Raw genomic sequence first — 25754 nt, 5'->3', positions numbered from 1 at the left:
GCTCATCTGGTAGGCTTGTGCCTCTGGGCAGCTCTCAGCTGTGCTTCCCTTTGTAGTTTGTAATAGCTTGCAAGCTCTGCCAAATCCAACGAGTGTTGGAGCCGGTGTAGTACGATTCGATCTTAGTTCTGTATTGATGCTTTGCCTGTTTGATGGTTCGTCGTAGGGTGGATTTCTTATGAGCTACCTGATTAGAGTCCTGCTCCTTGAAAGCGGCAGCTCTACCATTCAGCTCAGTGCAGATGTTGCCTGGAATCCATGGCTTCTGGTTGGGGTATGTACATACGGTCACTGTGGGGATGACATCATCGATGCACTTATTGATGAAGTCATTGACTGATGTGGCGTACTCCTCAATGCGATCGGATGAATCCCGGAACATATTTAAGCCTGTGCTAGCAAAACAGTCCTGTAGCGTAGCATCTGCTTCATCTGACCACTTTTTTATTGACCGAGTCACCTGTGCTTCCTGCTTCCATTTTTGCTTGTAAGCAGGAATCAGGAGGAAGGAATTATGGTCAGATTTTCCAAATGGAGGGCGAGGGAGAGCTTTTTATGTGTCTGTGTGGAGTAAAGGTGGTCTAGAGTTTTTTTCCCCCCTCTGGTTGCACATTTAACATGCTGGTAGAAATGAGGTAAAACTGATTTAAGTTTCCCTGCATTAAAGCTCCCGGCCACTAGGAGAGCCACCTCTGGATGAGCGTTTTCTTCTTTGCTTGTGGCCATGTACAGCTCATTGAGTGAGGTCTTAGTGCCAGCATCGGTTTGTGGTGGTAAATAGACAGTTAAAAGAATATACGCTCTAGGTAGATAGTGTGGTCTACAGCTACAGCTCTGCCTCAGGTGAGCAAAACATCAAGACTTCCTTAGTTATCGTGCACCAGCTGTTGTTTACAAATATACATAGACCGCCACCCCTTGTCTTACCAGGAGCTGCTGTTCTATCCTGCCGATACAGTGTATAACCCGCCAGCTGTATGTTATTCATGTCATTGTTTAGCTACGACTCGGTGAAACATAAGATATTACAGTTTTTGATGTCCAGTTGGTAGAATATATGTGTTTTCAGTTCGTCCACTTTATTATCAGCGATTGTACCTTGGCCAATAGTACCGGTGGCAAAGGCAGATTAGCTGCTCGTCGCCGGATCCTCACAAGGCATCCCGATCTCCTTCCATGAAACCTCCGTCTTTTTCACCTGCGAATGACGGGCATAAGGGCCTGTTCGGGTGTCTGGAGTAAATCCCTCTCGTCCGACTCATTAAAGAAAAGTTCTTCATCCAATTCGAGGTGAGTAATCGCTGTTCTGGTGTCCAGAAGCTCTTTTTGGTCTTAAGAGACGGTAGCAGCAACCTAATGTACAAAATAAGTTACAAACAATGCAAAAAACTAACAAAATAGCACGGTTGGTTAAGAGCCCATAAAACGTCAGCCATCCCATCTGGCCATCCCACCATCCCACCATCCTATCAAGTACAACATGTTCAGTAGAGGTTTTATGTTAGTTTGAAGTCTTCTGCAGTTTGTGATGGTGTTATTTAGGTCAGTTTAGGGGAGAAGACTTTGCTAACATATTCCCTCAGTGCACAGGACAGGTAATGTGATTGGTCAATGCACTCTAAAAATAGAGCGCTTATGAGTCATGAGCCGTCGGCTGTATGTGTCTTAAAGTGGACCCAATTTTATTTGATTTATTTATTTAACCTTTGTTTAGCCAGGCAAGTCAGTTAAGTTCGTATTTGCAATGATGGCCTCGCATTGTGACACCGTAGCTTTCACTGCTGTCATTTAGACTTTGGTGATAGTCATTTTCATTTTACAAAGTGTAATTATAGTTAGAGAATGTGCTAGTTCGATGAGCACGGGAGCTTCAGAAATGTGATGACGTAAAACCCAATTTGAAATTAGTCTGGTGAGAATGTTGCAGCACATCAATTTGGTCCCTGATATTTTTTAAATGTCAGCAGTGAATCATTTGAACACCTTCAGCGCCGTCTCTGTATGAGGCGGTATTACCTGCGGCTCAGAGACACCGTGAAAGGGGAATGAACCTGCAGACCTGGGTTCAAAAAGTATTCAAAGAGACAGGCTTAGATCAGATGCTCAAAGTGAAATAAAAAATCATATTTGAACCCAAGTTTGGAACCCTGGGCAGTTCAGGCTGCAGCACTACATTGGGGGAAATGGCAGGAAATGACCTCAGCGGGTTACAAAGAGCCTCAGGGCGCTCCATGTCCACTCTGCTGGCATTAGGAATGTTCGGTTGGCCAAGCCACTCTGGTCTGCCACCATTTTGTATAGGTCAGTGCACCAGGGTGGCTGACGGTGGCTGCGTGTGCTTCCGTGTTGTACGTATATGTGTGACGAGAGGAGAATGTAAAGCTGTGCTGTGGGAATAGTGACTCACCACCAACCAGTGTTGGGCATTAGTCACCCTCCATGTGCTCTGAATATGTACCAGTGCTTTAGTACTAAATGTGTGTATATGAGTAAATGTCTCTTGAGTATGTGTGGGTGTGTGTGAGTATAAAGAATGTCACAATTTTGAAGAAATGATATTATCTTAGATTTGCGCATTATTTAAACAAAACGTTTGAATAAACATGTTTTTTCCCCCTGTAACATTTCTACGAATAGCTTTATCTGCAATCAAATGATTTAACATGCATCAACGAATGCAATATGGTCAAACCTAACATGCAGGTTTAGTGTTCGGTCAGTTGGTCAGTGAGCATGTTGACCTGTTACATAAGACCAGTGGCTTTGCTAACATTGGAGTGACGCGAGTCTGTAGGGGGAAAGTGTTTATGAAAGCCCCGGCAGCTTCGATCGTCACCAAAACCTTATCTACAGTGTCCATATTAGGACAGCTTCAGTCTCAGCGGGATCTTCCCCCGTCGGTGTCTGTCCTTATCATCTCTCTGGTCTTTATTTGATTTATTTAACCTTTATTTAGCTCGGCAAGTCAGTTAAGAACACATTATTATTTACAGTGACAGGCTGGCCTGATCTGTTTGATGTTATAACACAGTTCCCATCCTGATGCTGTCGACCCGCTCAGGAGGACCAGCCCTCCCCTGTCAGCCTTCAAATGGAAGTCCCAGGGAGATGTGAGGACCTACTGCTGCTCTTTACCCCTCTCTGACGCAGCCCACGTCTGGGAAAATCAGCCTCTCGCTCCTCCTGGTGCATATATTTATTTGTCTGACTCAATTTGTTGGTGGAAATACGTATGCTCGAACAGACTCAATACAGCCACAGGGCCCACGTTATAGGACATAGTTAGTCATTCACAGTCACTAGGTTTCAAAGAACTGGAAATAGTTGAGGATGAAAAAGTTGCTAAGTTTTAGACATTGATATTGTACACACAGCATAGCAGGGTTGTTCAATTAGGGTCCTGGAGGGTTGGAACACTTCTGGGTTTTTTTTCTATCTGATTGTTAATTGCAATCACCTGGTGTCCCAGGTCTAAATCAGTCCCTGATTAGAGGGGAAGAATGAAAACCAGAATTCTACTGTAACTGGATCAGTATAGGCTATTGTACCGTAGTGGTGGTCGTCAATAATACGGATCTAGACGTTAAGTATATCTCTAGCCCAGTGGCGGTCGGTGCCGTTTAAGATGAGGGAGGACGATTTATTTTTTCATGAGAATGGCCTTATTTCTATTACAGCATATTGGATGGCTGTCACTCATGTTCCATTCACCCAGTTCAATGTAATAACGATAGGTTTAGGCTACTACTTGATACTCAAATTTTCCCTATACCCATCATGAGGTTGCTACAACCTAGCCTACGAATGAATGTTTACAACGTGGGTGCACATAGGCCGAGAGAAAAAATTTGAGGTGACACAGTGACACATTCAATACCGCCTTGCACACTCTTGTATGCACCTAGCTGATCTAGGGTGTAATCACTAGTCCAACAGTTGAAAATGAGAGTTTCTACTAGACAAATTCAGGTATGTTTGTCCCCATTTCGTTGCATTTCCTTACTTTACATCATTTTTTTTCAACAGCATTGATGGAATTAATACACCATCCATCACACGTAAAGACAGTTCAGTATCATAGCAGCGATGTTGTATTACTTCTCGCATCTATACACTATCCTCCTCTCAACTTTTCCCTTCGCTTGTGGACTTCAATGCACAACACATCAGCTGTATGTGACCAGATGAAAAAACCTTTCCAAGCCAAACTATATCATAACCACTACACACAGCCTATTAGCTGAAGTAACGTCATAGTCAACATAGCTACTAGAACTAACATGTTAGTAAACCAGATACAATCATGCAGTAATGTTACAATGAACGGTCATTAAGCAGTTTAGCACTTACACACCGGTGGGCTCCGGTGGCAATAAACTAGTAAAACCAATAGCTTACCTTGACTTGGAAGAGTTCCAGGTGTTGTGTTGAATTGTCATAGCCAGCTAGCTAACATAGCATCCCTCTATTTGAGCAGGTTGTTTGAGAAGCTGCATTTGCTAGCTAAGTAAGTGAAACTAAAAGTGAAAAGAAATGATGAAATCTCTCTATCTTGCTTCTCCTTCATTTTGCAAGAAATGAATTTGTTCAAAACTGTTCAACTATTGTCTTTCTCTCTCTTTGAGTTAAGTACACACCACATTTTATGCAGTACTAGCTAGCTGTAACTTACTGTATGTTTTCGGTACTAGATTCATTCTCCGATCCTTTGATTGGGTGGACAACATGTCAGTTCATGCTGCAAGAGCTCTGATAGTTTAGAGGACGTCCTCCAGAAGTTCTCATAGTTATTGTGTGAGTCTATGGAAGGGGTGAGAAACATGAGCCTCCCAGATTTTGTATTGAAGACAATGTACCCAGAGGAGGGCAGAAGCTAGCTGTCCTCCGGCTACACCATGGGGCTACCCTACAGAGTGCTGTTGAGGCTACTGTTGGCCTTCATTGCAAAATAGTGTGTTTTAATCAATTATTTGGTGACGTGAATATGTTTAGTATAGTTTATCTTAAAAAGGATATATTTTTTACATGTTTTGCAATTTATATTTTTAAGAAATTCACTGAGGAGGATGGTCCTCCCCTTCCTCCTTCCACTGCTCTAGCCGTTTCTTTGGAGATTGTGATCAGAGAATGCCGATGCTTTGTGTAATATTGTTTTCTATAATCCATGCACTGGACACAATGGATTGGAAGTGGTCCTTTGTAGATCAGTTGGCAGAGCAAGGTGCTTGTAACTCCAGGGTAGTGGGTTCAGGACTTGTAAAATTAAGCAGACATGACTGTTGCAAGTGATAAAAGTGTCTGCTAAATGGCATTTGTTATGGTCTTCACATGGTTTAGAGGGAATCTTTGGATAACTCCCGAATAGAAATCTAGCCTGACCAGATCCAACACTACCCCACGCCTCCACATTTCCACTTACAATAATTGGTGGCAGTGGTGAGATCTAAACCCACCCCTCCAAGGACTCCCTAGGAAGACATACTGGCCTACATATTCTCACACAAGACTCCAAGGTCTTCTCCGGTAAAACGTCCTAGTTACGCAGTCAGGACTCCTTTGTTATCATACACAGGACTTACCTTACCTACGTTCTCAGTCATAAGACTCACTAGGTCTTCCCCTCCATCACTCCCCTCCTACATGGTCAATAAAGGGACTCCTTTGTGCTTTCACTGATGACTTCCTATCTGGTCAAAACATGACTCCCTGCCTTTGTGCTGTCTCTGTACTCCCTAAAGGAGTCAAAGGACTCCCTGTGTGCTCTCAGGACTCTGAGGACTCACTACATGCTCACACTGGGAACTCCTACCGTGTCATACCAAGGACTCCCAACCTACTTGCATGCTCGCTCTCAGGTCTCCCTATGTTGTCATGAACACAACTCCCTACGTGCTCTGTATCAGAACTCCCTCTGTGTCTTCAACAGAGTAGAGGCAGGGGCCAGAGGCTAGGGTTACACCTCACTATGAGATGCAGAGAACCACCCAGGAGGCCAGCGAAGAGCACCGGCTGGGGGTATCCCCACCATGGCAGCTTGTCACCCCTGATCTGAATAAGCCCCATCCAGGCCCCATTTGGTCGGTCACCCAGGCCAAGTTTTCGCCCACTGGTCTATCTTCAGAGGGGCCTTCTCGCTCTGTGGGTGCTGGATGATGTATTGGGAATAGGTGTGTGCGTGTGTGGTGTGTGTTTAGGGGGGCTATGGGGGGGGGGTACGCAGCCCTCCTGGAGATTCCCATGAGGGGGCACAGCAAGTGATGCGTCACAAGGAGCCTCTTCGATGGACCAAGGAGCATCTACCTGGATGCTTTGTAGGATGATTGGATGAGGACCCCTACTGGTAAAATAGGTGAATGCAGTTTTCTGTTACTACAGTATTATAAATCTGTTCAGCGACAGAACTATAGAGTTTCAACTGTACTTTGTTCAATAAAATATGGTGGCAATACCTAAGAAAATATTTGCATAGTAAATTATGCAATAATCCTAAACAGAACTAGAGATATACATAAGCCTTTTCAGAATGCTAAACTATGGCTCAGATTCCAACACATAGACATACGGGTAAATCCTAAAATAAAGGAAACACTTGAGTAAATGAGGGATACAAAGTACATTGAAAGGAGGTGCTTCCAAATAGGAATGGTTCCTGAGGGAATTAAGCAATTCAGGGGCCTGTATAAAAATGTCCAGTTGACCATTATTTTGGCTACCATGGCTAGAAGAAGAGATATCTGTGTTCATCCCGGGCGCTGACATGGGTTCTCTGTCCTGAACTTGTCTACATTCTGATCGTGCCCACATTTCCAGAAATGTGTCTACACATGGTATTAAAATGTGTCTGTTATCCATCCACTATGTCGGCATTGTGACCAGATTTCCTGGTCCCTTCCTTTATGCAAATTATTTCACAGCTATTCTTTAACAAAAAAAATGTTTATTTATTGTTAGACACATAATATGATTTTAGAGTGCAGAATAAGGATGATTTAAATAGTTTCTCTGTCTACACTCGTAAGATATGCAGACACAATGCGTGTCTGACTACCTCCGGAGATGGGCAGGTTGATCTGATCACAATCAGATCACAATGTGTCTTTTGATTATCTACATCAGTCAAAAGATGTGGGCACAATCAGAATCAGAACCAGATCAGGACAAAGGATGCAAGTTAGAACCAGGTATAAACGGGGCTTCCGTAACCAGATCTCAAACCAATTGAATACTGGGAGATTCTGGAGCAGCGGTTTTCCACCACCATCAACAAAACACCAAATTGTGTTGCATCCCTCCAATATAGTTCTAGACACATGTAGAATCTATACCAAGGGCATTGAAGTTGTCCTGAGCTTCGGGTAACCCAACGCCCGACTAAGACACTTTATGTTGGTGTTTCCTTTATTTTGGCAGTTACCTGTATGCCCCACACTGGCAATGATGAGGAGATTACTGTATAAAGACCACTGTTACCATCTAGTGGTTATAAGGAATAAAGCAGTACATACACAGTACAGTATATGCATTGTGCCAGCTGTGCACAGAGGAGCAGGTAGTGTGTCATCCAGACACTTAGCCATAGTGAGTTAGATAAGCCACCAGACACTTGGCCATAGTGAGTTAGATAAGCCACCAGACACTTGGCCATAGTGAGTTAGATAAGCCACCAGACACTTGGCCATAGTGAGTTAGATAAGCCACCAGACACTTGGCCATAGTGAGTTAGATAAGCCACCAGACACTTGGCCATAGTGAGTTAGAAAAGCCACCAGACACTTGGCCATAGTGAGTTAGAAAAGCCACCAGACACTTGGCCATAGTGAGTTAGATAAGCCACCAGACACTTGGCCATAGTGAGTTAGATAAGCCACCAGACACTTGGCCATAGTGAGTTAGATAAGCCACCCTAACATACCACATGGGTGCAGGAATATTGAAAGAATGTTTTTAAAAGAAAGCACACACACAAGCAAAGAGGTATTTGCTTTCTTTCAAATATGACTGTTACTATACCATAAGGCTCAGCATTAGGTTTTGGCAAAACATTTGACAGCATAAATATTTTGGAGCTAAATTAGTATTAGCAGGTTCCATCCAACCTTTTAATTCCAGTAAAGTACATGTTGGATAAAAAATGTTACAACAGTCCTGATGGAAATAGCAAATTTGTCAATAAACTTTCCAAATGTCTACAAAAACAAAATACGCTAGACAAGGTGAGATCCTTTTGTGTCGGTAAAATGAATTATGCTGGATATTGTGGAAGAAAAATCAATATAATATCCATCATATCGAAGTAAAGCTGGAGTCGTGTGGTCCTCCCATTACGACTATGGAAAGCAAACAGTTTATTAGGCTACATATGAAATATGCTGAACAAAAATATACACGCAACATGCAATGATTTCAAATATTTTACTGAGTTACAGTTCATATAAGGAAATCAGTCAAATCAAATCAATTCATTAGGCCCTAATCTATGGATTTCACATGACTGGGAATAGAGCATCTGTTGGTCACAGATACCTTAAAAAAAAGGTAAGGGCGTGGATCAGAAAACCAGACAGTATCTTGTGTGACCATCATTTGCCTCATGCAGCACGACACATCTCCTTCACATAGAGTTGATCAGGCTGTTAATGTGACGTGTGGAATGTTGTCTCACTCCTCTTCAATGGCTGTGTGAAGTTGCTGGCTATTGGCAGGAACAAGAACACGCTATCGTACAAGTAGATCCAGCTCCCATGCTCAATGGGTGACATGTCTCGTGAGTATGCAGGCCATGGAAGAACTGGGACATTTTCAGCTTCCAGAAATTGTATACAGCTCTTTGCAACATGGGGCAGTGCATTATCATGCAAGAGGAGTTGGTGGCGGACGAATGGCAATGACAATGTGCCTCAGGATCTCATCACGGTATCTCTGTGCATTCAAATTGCCATTGATAAAATGCAATTGTGTTCGATGTCAGTAGCTTATGTCTGCCCATACCACAACCCCACCTCCACCATGGGGCACTCTGTTCACAATGTTGACATCAGCAAACCTCTCGCCCACACAACGCTATACATGTGGTCTGCGGTTGTAAGGCCGGTTGAACGTACTGCCAAATTCTCTAAAACGATGTTGGAGGCAGCTTATGGTAGAGAAATTAACAATCAATGTTCTGTCAACTGCTCTGTTGGACATTCCTGCAGTCAGCATACTATTTGCGTGCTCCCTGTGTTGTGTGACAAAACTGCACAGTTTAGAGCGGCCTTTTATTGTCCCCAGCACAAGGTGCACCTGTGTAATGATTATGCTGTTTAATCACCTTCTTGATAGGCCACAGCTTTCAGGCGGATGGATTATCTTGACACAGCAGAAATGCACACTAAAAGACATTTGTGCAAAACATTTTAGAGAAATAAGCTTTTTGTGAGTATGGAACATTTCTGTGGATCTTTAATTTAAGCTCATGGTACCAATATTTCACGTTGCGTTTATATTTTTGTTGGGTGTAAGTTATCATACTCTTTATTCGGTCCACTAGCCTATCTCATCACGCAACAAGTCAATTTGATGGAACATTTGCATATTTTATTTTTTCGGATTTTAGAAAATCCACAGGAAAATCTGAAGCCAATTGGATGGAAACCTAATTAGTGATTGAAAAAAACAACTTCTGGGAAGATCCAGAATTCTATCAGTTTGCTTTATTTCAGAAAATATTTTGTATTTTCCTCCAAAAAGTAAGTTTAGTCTAAAGTCTGAAAATATATATATCGTCACAGTCCGTTTCTGATCTTTGGGTACGATTTCCTGTAAAAGTAGCTTATTTTGTCTCGTCTTAAAAAAATGTCATGAGTGCTATCAAGCCAAGGAGAGGAAGTTCCGTTGTAAGCTGAAATGGAACATTTCCCTTTATTTACATCAAGAAGTGCTTCCTCTGAGTTCCATCTCCTGAAAGCTCCATTAAAACTATCTGTCCTGTCCTGGGTCAGGCCTGGCCTATCTCAAATAATACCGGTTCCAGAACACTGCAAAGTGTCTAGGATCCTTGACTGGCTTGGCTTGGTAGGATAGTAAGTTACAATAGGATTTGGTAAACACCGTTTTGATTATGTTATCAAATGATGTACGGCACTCTTACATTTACAAATGTTACTATATATAGCAGGTACACGCTATGGCCAAAAGTATGTGGATGCCCCTTCAAATGAGTGGATTCGGCTATTTCAGCCATACCCGTTGCTGACAGGTGTATAACATCGTGCACACTGCCATGCAATCTCCATAGACAAACATTGGCAGCAGAATGGCCTGTACTGATGAGCTCAGTCACTTTCAACAGGACACCATCATAGGATGCCACCTTTCCAGCAAGTCAGTTCATCAAATTTCTGTCCTCCTAGAAATGCCCCGATCAACTGTTAGGGCTGTTATTGTGAAGTGGAAACGTCTAGGAGCAACTCTCCAAACTGCCTCTGGAAGCAACGTTAGCACAATAACTGTTCATCGCTTCATGAAATGGGTTTCCATGGCCGAACACAAGCCTAAGCACCATGCACAATGCCAAGCCTCGGCTGGAGTGGTGTAAAGCTTGCCGCCAATGGACTCTGGAGCAGTGGAAAAGCTCAAAGTTCTTTGGAGTGACGAATCACGCATCACCATCTGGCAGTCGGACGGATGAATCTGGGTTTGGCGGATGCCAGGAGAATGCTAATGCATAGTGCCAACTGTAGAATGTGGTGAAGGAGGAATAATGGTCTGGGCTGTTTTTCATGGTTCGGGCCAGGCCCCTTAATTCCGGTGAAGGGAAATCTTAACACTTCAACATACAATGACATTCTAGACAATTCTTTGCTTCCAACTTTGTGGCAACAGTTTGAGGAAGGCCCTTTCCTGTTTCAGAATGACAATGCCCCCGTGCACAAAGCGAGGTCCATACAGAAATGGTTTGTCGAGATCAGTGTGGAAGAATTTGACTAGTCTGCACAGAGCCCTGACCTCAACATTTACATTTTACATTTAAGTCATTTAGCAGACGCTCTTATCGAACACTTTTGGGATGAATGGGTATGCTGACTGCGAGCCAGGCCTAATCACCCAACATCAGTGCCCGATTTGACTAATCTCTTGTGGCGGAATAGAAGTAAGTCCCTGCAGCAATATTCCAGCATCTAGTGGAATGCCTTCCCAGAATAGCGGAAGCTGTTATAGCAGCAAAGGGAGGACCAAACCCATATTAATACCCTTGACTTTGGAATGAGATGTTCGATGAGCAGGTGTCCACATACTTTTGGCTGTGTTGTGTATTTGAACGTTGAATGTCGAATAAAAAGAAAACGGTTTAAAACAAACTAGGTTCAAAGAGATTCTATTGCATTTGATACCGATACTCTATTTTTAAATTGCAAGTTACTGCAAAGGCCACAATCCTTTTTGGAATACATTTCTCTTCCAAGCCTAAGAACATGACAGCACTCAATAGCCATACCACATTGTTGTACATTCAATCTAATGCATTATTTATTCAACATCACATCAAAATGATTTACAACGTAGTCAATATCAATACAGTAAAATAGGCTGCTATGAAATTACTCTCATTTTGTATGAAGACATTAGTTTGACATATAAAAGGGTCAAAGTGTCCTTGTCCTCTGAAGAAAGGCAAGTAAAGAATGAGAAATATTATGTTTCTTAGTATATCCAGTAGACAGAAGTAAGTGTAAACAATATACAATTTTAAGTACAACTGAAAGGTTTCATTATTATTGCTCCACATGTAAAAGAATATCCTGATTGGCTTTGAAGCGTAGAAGTCACATAGTATAATGTATGTCTTGTGACAGAGAAAGATTTGCCTGAACTGTACATGTTACAACAGGGGTATAATTCTTACAACACTGCTAAATCGTATATATTCTGAACTAAAGTGATTCAAAGTATTTTACTATGTTTAGCAGCATCCTAGTCATCATACAGTGCTATTTTACTTGTGTACTGTAACGCAATAAAATAATCTACTAACAGCTTTTGCTATATGATAGCATGGGAGCCCACAACCAGGTGATGTATCAACCATGCTCAACTGTGTGCTTGGTAGCTAAAAACATTTGAGATCTTTGAATCAAAGACATACAAAAACCTGTCACCCATTTAAGATGATATCCTTTGCTCCACACACATACATTTCAAGATATCCAAGTTAGTTTTTTTTATAGTTAAAAATACAAATTAAAAAAAAATCTAGGTAAAGAAAATAATTGTTCATTAGTGTTGTGTAGCGATTGAATACAAAGTTTAGCGTTTATGAGAGTGGTTATTCGCACGGTTGCACCATGGATATGGTTGAGTCGTAAGAGTAAAAGGATTACGTATAATCTACATCCTGTTTATAAAGAGGCAAACATCGAAATACCTCGGATGCCAGATATGCTGTAACGTAAAGCACGTAAGGAACATTTTAAACACACATTTTCTCTCTTCTCTGGCTGCTCTGAATATGGTATGGTCCGCCACATTTAAGATCATCCCTCAAAACCATGACCCCACTGGCTGGCACTTCGTTAACTGATTGGCAGTTAGCTAGTTAGTTAATTCACTGAATGGTTTGACAGGAAGGCATTGTGCACGGGGACTGTTTCTGTTTGTCGTAGTTCGGCCTCCGACAACATCTTGAAGGGAACACTTCTCCCTTTCTACGGAATGTCTGGACATGGATAAAGACACAGAGAGTAGCAACCCTTGGCTTAGCTAGCAAGGCTACACCTTATAGGAGCTGCTAGAAGTTGTTGGCGTGCGTGTGACTGTGTGTGTGTGGGATGGAGCGCGAGCGGGCTATAGGGGCGTGGTTGTTGCGCCCCTTGCCGTCACAAGGAGTCATGCTGTCTATGAACTGCATCTTGCCCTGCTCCTCCTTCATGAACAGCTCCACCATCAGGATCTTCTCCTTGTGGATCTGAAGGCTGATGTCTTTAGGGATGTCTGGGATCAACCAGTCCACGATGTCACTCATCAGCATCACAACGTTCTGCAGGGAGGGAAGAGAGGTAAACTTTTCAAATATCTTTTGCCTAAAGAATATTCACTTTCTTTTCCCATATAATTGTAAATGTGTTAGCTAACATATTTTCTATTGACGCACTAATGACATCAATATAGAACATCCATATTTGGTCAGTCCACTAAGTCACTCATCAGCATCACCACACTCTACAGGAAGTGGAGAGACAGCATGTCATTGGTCAACCAGCAGGAAACAGGAAGTATACCAGGGTTCCCCAACTGGTGGCCTGTGGGTGTGGTTTTATTTGTCCCCCCATGTTTTTGAGCAAAAACTTGTTCAAAAAGAAAGACTGTAAATAAATAAAAGACTGTAAAAACACCAGGAAATCATCTCCAAGTGATTTTAATTCGGGAAAATCTGTTCTCAGGTATTCCGCATAATAGAGAAACACATGCGATCATATACAAATGTAAGCAAGATGGGAAATGATGTTTAAGTCTAATATTATGTCTGTTAGGCTATCCTGCCGTCAATTTACAGTCTACAAATGATTTGTAATTATGTTCCGGCCCCCCAACCATCCACTCAAGAAAATAAAATCGACCTGCGGCTGAGTCTAGTTGATGATCACTGCTGTATACTAATCTCACAAAGCAAAATGAGTGTGCCTTTGAATACCTCATATACATACACTGTAGCTGTCAAATCTGGCACTAAGTGTACACTTCCATCAACTGCATTCTTTCTTTTTTCATGTTATATTTAGACAGTTCAGATGGAGTAAGGTGAAGAGTTGAGACGCAGTAGGAAGGGAGGGTGGAAACAGGGATCGAGCTCCAGTCTCCGGTGGGGAGGCATACAGAAGTGCTTGCAGACAAGTGTGTTACACTCACCTGAAAGACTATGACGAAGGCCAGTCGGGCGGCCAGGACCGCCCAGAACTCTTTAGAGACCACATAGGGCGTGTTGGACCATGGAGGCTCCCTGTAGTCCTTATACCTAGAGTCAAGAGTCAACTGATCACAAAGACTTAAAGCAGATAGCAGAAGTCTGTGGAACAGACGACACCGCAACAACCTTTTATTTGTTACGCATGACAAAAACTGGTAACACTTTATTTTACGGTACAGAAAATGAAGACATTACATGGTCATTACACTGTAATGACAAAAATCTAAGTTGTCGACCCAGTGCTGTGCGTTCTCTCACCTACACATCTCCACCTGGTAACCCAGATGATGAGGATCCATAGGTTCTTTACCATCCTGGAAGTCTGAGACGTTAAAATAGGACATGGTGTGGTTGACAAAGCCGTGCATGGAGCCATCTGGGCTGTACATGTACTGGTAGACTAGCCTCGGGATGAAGTCTGACGTGAAGGAGATCACAAACGCCTGGCGAGAGACCGACAGTGATTCAATGAGAAAGCACCTGAAGACATGTAAGAATATAACAAACGTGACCCGTCTCAAGAAACTAGGCGTATGTCACACGTCGCTTCTTCACATTTGAACATTGTCATTTTTTAAAATTCATATATGCTGGCTGTGGCAAGCTACTCACCGTCAAACCACCATGTCTACTCTCTCTCACATTGTGACTGAAGGCTGAATGATGTTCAATGAGCTGCTGGTAGAGCCAATGGTTTCTTCTTCAGGAAACCATTGAACATAACCAAAATATTACCGCAAATGAGCAGACGTATTTGTTTATTCTATGTACGGTACCAGTCAAAAGTTTAGACACACCTACTCAGGTGTATTTCTTTATTTGGACTATTTTCTATGTTGTAGAAAAGTAGTGAAGACATCAAAACTATGAAATAACACATATGGAATCATGTCGTAACCAAAAAAAGTGTTAAACAAATCCAAATATATTTTATATTTGAGATTCTTCAAAGTAGCCACCCTTTGAGCCAATCAGTTGTGTTGTGACAAGGTAGGGGTGGTATGCAGAAGATAGACCTATTTGGTAAAATACCAAGTCCATATTATAGCAAGAACAGCTCAAATAAGCAAAGAGAAATGACAGTCCATCATAACTTTAGGACAGGTCAGTCAATCCGGAAAACTTCAAGAACTTTGAAAGATTCTTCAAGTGCAGTCGCAAAAACCATCCAGCGCTATGATGAAACTGGCTCTCATGAGGACCGCCACAGGAAAGGAAGACCCAGAGTTACCTCTGCTGCAAAGGATAAGTTCATTAGAGTTAAGAAATTGCATCCCAAATAAATTCACATCTCAACATCAACTTTTCAGAGGAGACTGCATGAATCAGACCTTCATGGTCGAATTTCTGCAAAGAAACCACTACTAAAGGACAACAATAAGAAGAAAGTACTTGCTTGTGCCAAGAAACACGAGTTCTGGACAGACAAAGTAGGTGACGCAGAGTAGGTGAACGGATGACCTCCACATGTGTGGTTCTTTGACCAAGAAGGAGAGTGATGTAGACCTGGCCTCCACAATCACCCGATCCCAAACCCGATGGTTTGGGATGAGTTGGACCGCAGAGTGAAGGAAAAGCAGCCAACAGGTGCTCAGCATATGTGGGAACTACTTCCAAACTGTTGGAAAAGCATTCTAGGTGTGTCACGTTGGTATAAATGGGTCGGGAGACAGGCGTAGGAATGCATAATAGGGGGTTTTATTTCCCAAATTAAAGTGTGCCGTGTAAAGGCATGGGGGCGAAGACCAAACAAACACGTATACAAAACACAGGGTAGAAACCAAAACAAAAGAGCGAGGAGTACCTCGAGTAAATACACAATCGCACAATGATTTTCAAACGGGACGAGAACGTGGCACGAAAGCCAACAACAACATATCACAGGTACTCACACGAACCAACAGACATTGTTCATCATTGTCCTGTCGATTATTGTTACAAAGGGCACACTTATACAATTACTAATCAATAGGGGCCAGGTGTGCGTAATGAAAGTTCCAGAGGGATCCGTGACAAGGTGAAGCCGGTCGAGAGAATGCCAAGAGTGTGCAAAGCTGTCATCAACGCAAAGGGTGGCGACTTTGAAAAATCTAAAATCAAAAATATATTTGGATTTATTTCACACTTTCTTTGGTTACAAAATGATTCCATGTGTGTTTTTTCATAGTTATGATGTCTTCACTATTATTCTGCAAAGTAGAACATAGCAAGAGTAAAGAAAAACCTTTGAATGAGTAGGTGTGTCCAAACGTTTCACTTGTACTGTATATAATATTTGCGCGTTATCTGTGGAGTAAAGACTGACACAAATGTTTCTGTTATAGGCAAATATCGGCAGATAATATCGGCCAACGGCTTTATCGGTTGGGCACTAGTAATGCTATATTGGTTGAATATAGGGGTCAACTTCAGCAAAAGGAGCGCTGTCTTCAGTGTGCTTTATACCATCTACAAAAATCAAATCACATTTTATTGGTCACATACACATATTTAGCAGATGTTATTGTGGGTGTAGCGAAATGCTTGTGTTCCTAGCACCAACAGTGCAGAATTCACAACAATACACACAAATCTAAAAGTATATGAATGGAATTAAGAAATATATAAATATTAGGAGTCGGCGTGGCATTGACTAAAATACAGTAGACTAGAATACCATAATACAGGATATACATATGAAATCAGTAAAGCAGTATGAAAACACTATTACAGTGACTAGTGTTCCATTATTAAAGTGACCAGTGATTCCCTGTCTATGTATATTAGGCAGCAGTGTCACACCCTGACCATATTTTCCTTGTATGTTTCTATGTTTTGGTTGGTCAGGGTGTGATCTGAGTGGGCATTCTATGTTGGATGTCTTGTTTGTCTATTTCTACGTATGGTTCTCAATCAAAGGCAGGTGTTAGTCATTGTCTCTGATTGGGAACCATATTTAGGTAGCCTGGGTTTCACTGTGTTTGTGGGTGATTGTTGCTGTCTCTGTGTTTTGCACCAGACACGGCTGTTTTTGGTTTTCCACGTTTATTGCTTTGTAGTGTTCGTGTTTATCTTTGTTTATTAAACATGAATCAATATAATCATGCTGCGTTTTGGTCCACCTCTACTTCACCCCAAGAGAACCGTTACAAGCAGCCTCTAAGGTGCAGGGTAGAGTAACCTAGTGATTATTATTTAACATTCTGATGGCCTTGAGAGAAACTCAGCAAAAAAATAAACGTCCCTTTTTCAGGACCCTGTCTTTCAAAGATAATTCGTAAAAATCTAAATAACTTCACAGATCTTCATTGTAAAGGGTTTAAACACTGTTTCCCATGCTGTTCAATGAACCATAAACAATTAATGAATATTCACATGTGAAACGGTCGTTAAGACACTAACAGCTTTCAGATGGTAGGCAATTAAGGTCACAGTTATCAAAACTTAGGACACTAAATAGACCTTTCTACTGACTCAAAAACACCAAAAGAAAGATGCCCAGGGTCCCGGCTCATCTGCGTGAACGTACATTAGGCATGCTGCAAGGAGGCATGAGGACTGCAGATGTGGCCAGGGCAATAAATTGCAATGTCCGTACTGTGAGACGTTACAGGGAGACAGGATGGCAGCACATGTAACAACACATGCACAGGATCGGAACATCACACCTGTGGGACAGGTACAGGATGGCAACAACAACTGCCCGAGTTACACCAGGAACGCACAATCCCTCCATCAGTGCTCAGACTGTTCGCAATAGGCTGAGAGAGCTGGACTGAGGGCTTGTAGACCTGTTGTAAGGCAGGTCCTCACCAGACATCACCGGCAACAACATCGCCTTTGGGCACAAACCCATTGTCGCTGGACCAGACAGGAGTGGCAAAAAGTGCTCTTCACTGATGAGCCGCAGTTTTGTCTGACAAGGGGTGATGGTCGGATTCACGTTTATCATCGAAGGAATGAGCGTTACAATGTGGCCTGTACTCTGGAGCAGTATCGATTTGGAAGTGGAGGGTCCATAATGGTCTGGGGCGGTGTGTCACAGCATCATCGGACTGAGCTTGTTGTCATTGCAGGCAATCTCAACGCTGTGCGTTACAGGGAAGACATCTTACTCCCTCATGTGGTACCCTTCCTGCAGGCTCATCCTGACATGAACCTCCAGCATGACAATGCCACCAGCCATATTGCTCGTTCTGTGCATGATTTCCAGCAAAACAGTGTCATGACGTTGGCCTGGGGGTTGGTTTATGACAGTCATAAATACCTCTTCCCCCCCTTTTTCCTCTCTCTACCCTACTAAGGTTACATTTGCAAAACCCCTTGGTTAACATAGAGATTCTGGGAACGTCAGAATGTGGGGGGAAATGAACTATATTCTGGTAATATGACCAATAGAACATATGCAGTGGTACTTAATGAATATGATGTCAGTGCGGTTGTCATCGGAGTCATTCTCATCAATGATAAGATGACAAACTCCACAGTGGAAAGTCTATACATCAGAGTTACCAGATTCACATGGAATTGTTGTTCAATTTAAATGTTTGAATTTGAAATTATTTGTGATGGGATGAAATGTGATTTTAGTTTCTAAAATGTGAGATTTGGATTTTCATAAGATAGGGCTGCTCAATCAGTGGTCCTCCCCTGTGAAGGGACAAAGGCTATAAAACTTTTCAAACACACCCTACTCTTCCTTCCTATATAAGCTCTTGACTACAACATAACTTTCTGTTCCGCGGATGTGAGGATGACGATCCCATGTCAGAATGGTTCAGATAGAACTACAAGCCAACATCAGCATGAGCTTTGGTTGCGAATAGTATGGACTTTGAACTCTTATTCACGAGAGAAGTGATACCTCCTAGCCTTTGAGTTAGTGACCGCAGCTGCAAATGCAAGTTAGGAAGGAACAGACAGAGTATCCCATCTACCACACAATGGCGTTCTACCACACCACGACGTTACTACAACTTATTCAAGTGACCACCAGAGACATTCTTCAAAGGACAAAGGACTCGGTTTGACAACACGGTCTCCCATCTACCACCAACCTACTGAAGCGCAGCTCAGAATATATATTTATTGCATTTTCCTTTTCCAAATGGGCGGTAATTTAGAATGCATAAGATACTGTATTTACGATAGCACAGCTTCTTCCCTTTGTTCCCCCAGTCTCCCGCTCTTTCACTCAAACCCCGCCCCTTTTCCTTTGTGTAACAAGCTGTCATATCTGTTCCGCCCGCTAGGGACGTTTCCTGTGAAGTAAAGAATTATCCCGGTATAATTAATTATTTGTATATGTTATTATGTGTGATTAGTTAGGTATTTAGTAAATAAATAATTAAACCCAATTTTGTATTGCTGATTCAACTTGTTAGCCAGGATTCTTGCAGATAACCAAGAATTTACAACTTTCAGAATATGAGACTGAAGTAAGATGACGATTAATGTTGACTGCTATTGATGTAAAATATTGCTAAATCTTTAAGAGTTTATTCGGAAGATAACAGCTCTATAAATATTATTTTGTGGTGCCCAACTCTCTAGTTAATTACATTTACCTGATTAGCTCAATCAGGTGATATTAATTACGGAGAAAGTATTTTATAGAATAGCATGTCATAGCAATTAATCCGGCATAGCCAAAGACACGACAACAGGAATGTCAGTGTTCTTCTATGGCCAGCGTAGACCCTGATCTCAATCCCATTGAGCACGTCTGGGACCTGTTGGATCGGAGGGTGAGGGCTAGGGCCATTCCCCCCAGAAATGTCCGGGAATTTTCAGGTGCCTCGGTGGAAGAGTGGGGTAACAGCTCACAGCAAGAACTGGAAAATCTGGTGCAGTCCATGAGGAGGAGATGCACTGCAATACTTAATGCAGCTGGTAGCCACACCAGATACTGACTATTACTTTTGATTTTGACCCCCCCTTTGTTCAGGGACACATTATTCCATTTATGTTAGTCACATGTCTGTGGATCTTGTTCAGTTTATGTCTCAGTTGTTGAATCTTGTTAAGTTCTTACAAATATTTACACATATTAAGTTTGCTGAAAATAAACAAAGTTGACAGTGAGAGGACGTTTATTTTTAGAAGTTGTTTTTCAGTCTCTCGGTCCCAGTTTTGTTGCACCTGTACTGACCTCGCCTTCTGGATGATAGCGGGGTGAACAGGCCCTGGCTCGGGTGATTGATGTTCTTGATTATCTTTTTGGTCTCCTGTGACGTTGGGTGCTGTAGGTGTCCTGGATGGCAGACAGTGTGCCCCGGTGATGCGTTGGGCAGACTGCACCATCCACTGGAGAGCCCTGCTGTTGCGGGTGGTGCAGTTGCCGTACCAGGCGGGTCTTCGGGGCCAAATGGAATTTCTTCAGTCTCCTGAGGTTGAAGACGCACTGTTGCGCCTTCTTCACCACACTGTCTGTATGGGTGGAGCATTTCAGATAGTCAGTGATGTGTATACCGAGAAACTTGAAGCCTTCCACCTTCATTGCGGTTCCGTCAATGTGGACAAGGGCGTGCGCCTTCTGCTTTTTCCTGAAGTCCATAATCGACTCCGCCAGGGCCCTCGCCTCCTCTCAGTAGGATGTCTCGTCATTGTTAGTAATCACAACTACTACTGTTGTGTCATCTGCAAACTTTCTGATTGAGTTGGAGGCACCAGAAGCGGGAGCCTTTATTCAAGTCTGTGGAATGTACTGAGAACCCAGCTGGCTGAATGGACGGGGACAGTATAGAGAGAGCTATAATTCTGTGAAACAGAGTATGCTACAGTCCTTGATGTCTCTCTGGAAAAATATCCTCACCCTGAGCTCATGTACTTTATTCTCCAGATAGTGAACATTAACAAGTAAAATACTCGGAAGTGGTGGATGGTTTACCCGCCTCCTGAGTCGGACTAGAAGTTCATTCCGAATACCTATTCTCCGCCGGCAGCATCATGGAGCAGCCTCTGGGATAAGTTCAGTTGCCCTGGGGGGTGCAAACAAAGGATCCAATTCGGGAAAGTTCCATTCCTGGTCGTAGTGCTGGTGAGTTACCGCCGCTCTGATATCCAAAAGTTATCTGTATGTAATAACACAAAAAAAGTTCTGGGCTAATACTGTAAAAAATAACACACAAAAAAAACAAATACTGCAAAGTTGCTTAGGCGCTAGAAGCAGAGCTGCCATATATATCAGTGCCATCTTGCTGTTTCATCTGCAACTCTCTGCCTGCCAGCACATAGGGTGACTGACTGTTAACAGAAATGTTAGCCCTAACCCTAACCTGTGAAGCTGGCCAGTACCCACGCGATATTTGGTTCTGGGTTCCGCGATTTGTCAGCACATAAACCTACAGTGAATCCAAGGCCTTAAAGTAAAAACACATTGACATCCTGTACTGTTGAAAACCTTATCAATAAGAGAATGGAGGTGATGAAATCCCTCCCTCCCTTCCATCTCGATTGAATGTCATAAATAACCCAGATCAGGATCTCAACTCACCATTGCCATGACGATTGTGATCCCTTTGGAAGTGAAGTGTGAGCCCGGTGTCGGATTTATAACCAAGCTAGCTCTCTTTCTGACCAAGTATGGTCTTCTCTGCACAGAGGGGCAGGCATTTAAAAGCCGTATCATAAGCTTTTACAAGTAACCCCTCAAAAGTGGGGGTAAATTCCCAGTAAATGTTGTGTGGACCAGGGCTGAGCTTCAATGAAATATGTTCTAGTTTTAAGTGCAGACTTGTTATTGTTGAGGGGGTTGTGGAATGGATAAGATGGAATAAAAAAACAGTACCTTTGGCAGAACATTCAAAACAATCAAAACAGTATATGTTAGTCAGATTTCTTTGACATTTTTATCATTTGGTCACTGTTATGTTTTGCTGGGATTACAGGAATGACTTACGTTTATGATGACGGCCACTTTAGCCACACCTCGGAGAAGGTTGTACCATATACCTAGAATCAGAGAAGCAGAATCACAAGAGAGTTAGAACTCTTGATGGTATCTTATAACAAATATATTTGTTAATTAAGGCGATTATAATCACACAGAGTTCCATTCATTGGGTTCCATTCCTCAACAATCATTCTCTTTGGGTACATCTTAAATATGAATAGCCCCATTTTGGATGGATTTTCATAATAATTTAATTGTTTTATCAAGGAATATCAAGGTAATTTGCTTATAAATGGCTTCACGGCAGTTCTGTCTAAAAGCCCAGCTTCCCAGACTTCAAAACACTTGGCCTTGAATGACTATGGGGTATCGGGTTACATATCCACAGCCATTAGAGGTTCGGGAGTCCCGCCTTAATGGTAATTTGCTGATTGGACGGTCTGTCAATTTGTGACGAAATGGTACGTTACAGTTACAGCGATAGGAAACAGTCGCATCTACTGCAGCGATAGGAAACAGTCGCATCGTTCTATGACAAACACACATCAATTTATATTGAATAAAAAAAACATTTAAAAACGAACACAATTGCAAGATACAAAACCACTTTGTCTTCATCACAAAAGGACAAATCAACTCATTCACAGGGCTAGAGACAGCAATGATTAAGAGCAGTGCACCACAAAGTCAGATTTTCCCTTACCGCCAACTAAATACAAAATTATTACAGTATTAAGGCAGCTGAAATCTTATATCATGTCAACTTCATAGTTGATCGTGAGTATATGTATATTATATGTAGATGAAATGTTTCAAGCCCTTTTCCCCCATGTTTCATGAGTAGGTTGATCATAGCATACGAAATTTCCCTACCGCCCTGACAGATCCACGTACGATGCCATCGCCATTGGCACTGCACACTGCCCTCATCTACCTGGACAACAGGAACGCATATGTGAGGATGCTGTTCATCATCTACAGCTCGGCCTTCAATACCATAGTGGCCTCTAAGCTCACCACAAACGGCAGCTGGGTCCAGGACTTCCTGATGGGCCGCCCCCTGGGTGGTGAAGTTAGCCAATATTACCTCCTCGACACTGATTATGAACATGATGGCCCAACAACAGTGCGTCCTCAGTTCCATCCTGTACACCCTGTATACCCACAACTGTGTGTCCTCGCACAATTTGCTGATGACACAATAGTAGTAGGCCCAAATACCAACAATAACGAGACGGCCTACAGGGAGGATGTAGGCACTCTGACGGCGTGGTGCCAGGCAAACAACCTCTCCCTCAACGTCAGGAAGACAAAGGAGCCGATTGTGGACTTCAGGAGGATCCAGGCTGGGCACACCCCCATCCACATCAATGGAGTCACTGTGGAGACGGTCTGAAATGGTCAAACCACATGGACACAGTGGTGAAAAAGGCACGACAGCGACTTTTCAACCTCAGGAAGCTGAAAAAAAATCTCAGAGGGGCCCCCAGGGCAGGCCACATTTTTTTCATCTTCCTGAGGTTGAAAAGTCGCTGTCGTGCCTTTTAACCACTGTGTCCATGTGGTTCGACCATTTCAGACCGTCTCCACGGCGACTCCATTCATGTGGATGGGAGTGTGCTCACCACGGTGTTCATGTGGTTTGACCATTTCAGCTCCACAGGTGTCAGGATTTGGCCAGGGTTGTTCCGGTTTTTGGTCACTAGATGCACCCATTGTGCCTTTTGACCTTTTGTTTTCCCTTGATCCCCATTATTATTTGCACCTGTGCCTCGTTTCCCCTGATTGTATTTAAACCCTTTGTTTTCCTCTGTTCTTTGCTCTGTGTTTGTATGTTAGCACCCAGCCCTAGTACTCTGAGAACTCTTGTTGATCCAGGTGGACTCTCTTGTGGAATTCTGTTTTTTGTTCTTGTTTGTTTGTTTTTTGAGTATCTTTTGAGGCTTTTTGTGCTTTACCTTCCACCTTGTGGATTTACTTTTTTTGACTTGGAGGATTACCTTTGTTCTTGTAGGATTGAGGTTGTGGAGTTACATGTTTTCCTGAAAACTTCACTTTTTACTTCATTAAATACACCGTCTCAAGTACTGCTGTGTCTGCCTCATCTTCTGGGTTCTGCCGACTATTCATGGCTCAGTTGGTTAAGTGACTGTTTCTCACTCCGGAGACCCGGGTTCGTAACCGGGTCCTGACACACGGAGATGAGTATGCCGAGAACCTTTACATTTTTGACTGTCTCCACGGCGAGAGCAGAGCACCAGAGCACCATCCGGAGCATACTGTCGGGCTGATTCACAGCCTGGTACGGCAACTCCACTGCCGCGGACCCCAAGGAGATACAGAGGGTTGTACGCTCAGCAAAACGTACCTTTCGGAGCACACTGCCTGCCCTCCAGGACACCTACAACACCAGGTGTATCAGGAAGCCCAAGAAGACCATCAGGGACCCCAACCACCTGAACCATGGCCTGTTCTCCCCATTTCCATCACTCAGGTATGGGCAGTAGAGTAGCATCATGGCAAAAACTGTAAGACTGGCTAATAGCTTCTACCCCCAGACCATCAGGCTGCTGAATAGCCACCACTAGTCAGCTAAAGTACTTAATCCCCCCGGACATTTACTCTGGACCCACCCCAATGGACATTTATCCTTGCCACAGTTGTTAATATGTATATACTATAACTTGTATTTTTATGATGATCTATTTCTATTATATTTGTATTGTTTTATTTAACATTGTCCTGCATTGACCTGAGCTTTCTAACCGCTTAAAAGCACAAGGCTATGTTTTATATGTTTTATATGGTCATCCACTTAAAACATTGACACTCCAGAGCGTCAAGTTTGTGACGATGTGCTATACATCCGTCATTCATTCATTCCTATGATAATTGATCTCCTGAAGAACCTATCCATTTTCCTTTCTTTCTGTGCGCCCAAATGTTTGGATATACTGGTCAAGTTATCAGGTTGTTAGCTAGCTAGCTAGTTAATGAGGTACCATACATGACGGAAAAAGGTGTAAAACAAAATGGTTAACATTCCCGCAAATAGTTTTAGAACAGCCCCCAACATGGTTTAAAATGACATTTGGGCTAGAAAGAAGAAGCTTGGGCTGTTTGGGCTAGAAAGAAGAAGTTTTCGCTGTAGTAATGCTGCAAGCATGACGCTAACGAAACTGCGCTTGTGAAACAGCAGTACTGTGAAGCTTTATAATTCCAACCATTATTATTCAAAAATTATAATCCCAAATTCAAACTACAGGTCGCAGAGCAAAATATCGCACACCAAATTGGTCGCGCTTTTAAAGCCCTGGGTCACATGGTAAGGAAAAACTCAAGGGACCGAAGAATCCCAAAGACAACGAGTGTTTTTTTCCCCTTCTTTGTAAATCACTTGTATTGGAGTGACTTCAATATTATGTTTAAGGAATCAATATAGGAGTGTAATAAAAAAAACGAACCTGTGTGCAGAGAGAGTTTGAACAGTAAACCCACCAATGTCTTTTGCCCTCGCAGCGACCGGCCTCCTGAGCTCAGCCACAAACTTCTTGGCATCCAGGCGTATCTCGATGATGTTGTTGAGCAGGGCGAACAGTGGGGCCAGCGGAAACGACGCCACGAACAAGGTCACAAACCCAAACTGGATTACTGCAAGGACACAGATATACATCGCCTTCATAAAGTATTCACACTCCTTGACTTTCTCCACATGTTGTTGTGTTACAGCCTGAATTTAAAATGGATTCAATTGAGATTTTGTGTCACTAGCCGACACACAATAACCTATAATGTTATTATGTTTTTAGACATTTTTACAAATAGATTGAAAATGAAAAGCTGAAAGCTGTCTTGAGTCATTAAGTATTCAACCACTTCGTTATGGAAAGCCCAAACAAGTTGAGGAGTAAATATGTTCTTAATAAACCACATAATACG

General features: G+C 42.6%; 1 protein-coding gene across 8 annotated transcripts in view; it reads right to left on the bottom strand.

Annotated features, from left to right (window-relative positions):
* Positions 1-11483: 11483 nt before the first annotated feature.
* LOC124004083 (anoctamin-1-like) overlaps positions 11484-25754 on the bottom strand; it is a 68302-nt gene continuing 54031 nt past the window's right edge. For all 8 annotated transcript variants that reach the window (XM_046312874.1, XM_046312889.1, XM_046312916.1 and 5 more), the window contains 5 exons: positions 25314-25466; positions 21822-21874; positions 14201-14385; positions 13885-13990; positions 11484-13015 (listed from right to left, as the gene is read on the bottom strand). In XM_046312874.1, coding sequence (XP_046168830.1) covers positions 12767-13015; positions 13885-13990; positions 14201-14385; positions 21822-21874; positions 25314-25466 — 746 coding nt within the window. In that variant the 3' untranslated portion in view covers positions 11484-12766. The remainder of the gene's footprint in view (positions 13016-13884; positions 13991-14200; positions 14386-21821; positions 21875-25313; positions 25467-25754) is intronic.

The sequence above is a fragment of the Oncorhynchus gorbuscha genome, linkage group LG02 (genome assembly GCF_021184085.1).
Source record: "Oncorhynchus gorbuscha isolate QuinsamMale2020 ecotype Even-year linkage group LG02, OgorEven_v1.0, whole genome shotgun sequence".
NCBI classification, from domain to species: domain Eukaryota; kingdom Metazoa; phylum Chordata; class Actinopteri; order Salmoniformes; family Salmonidae; genus Oncorhynchus; species Oncorhynchus gorbuscha.
The sequence above is the reverse complement of the archived record's forward strand: the minus strand, read 5'-3'. Positions and strand labels throughout refer to the sequence as shown.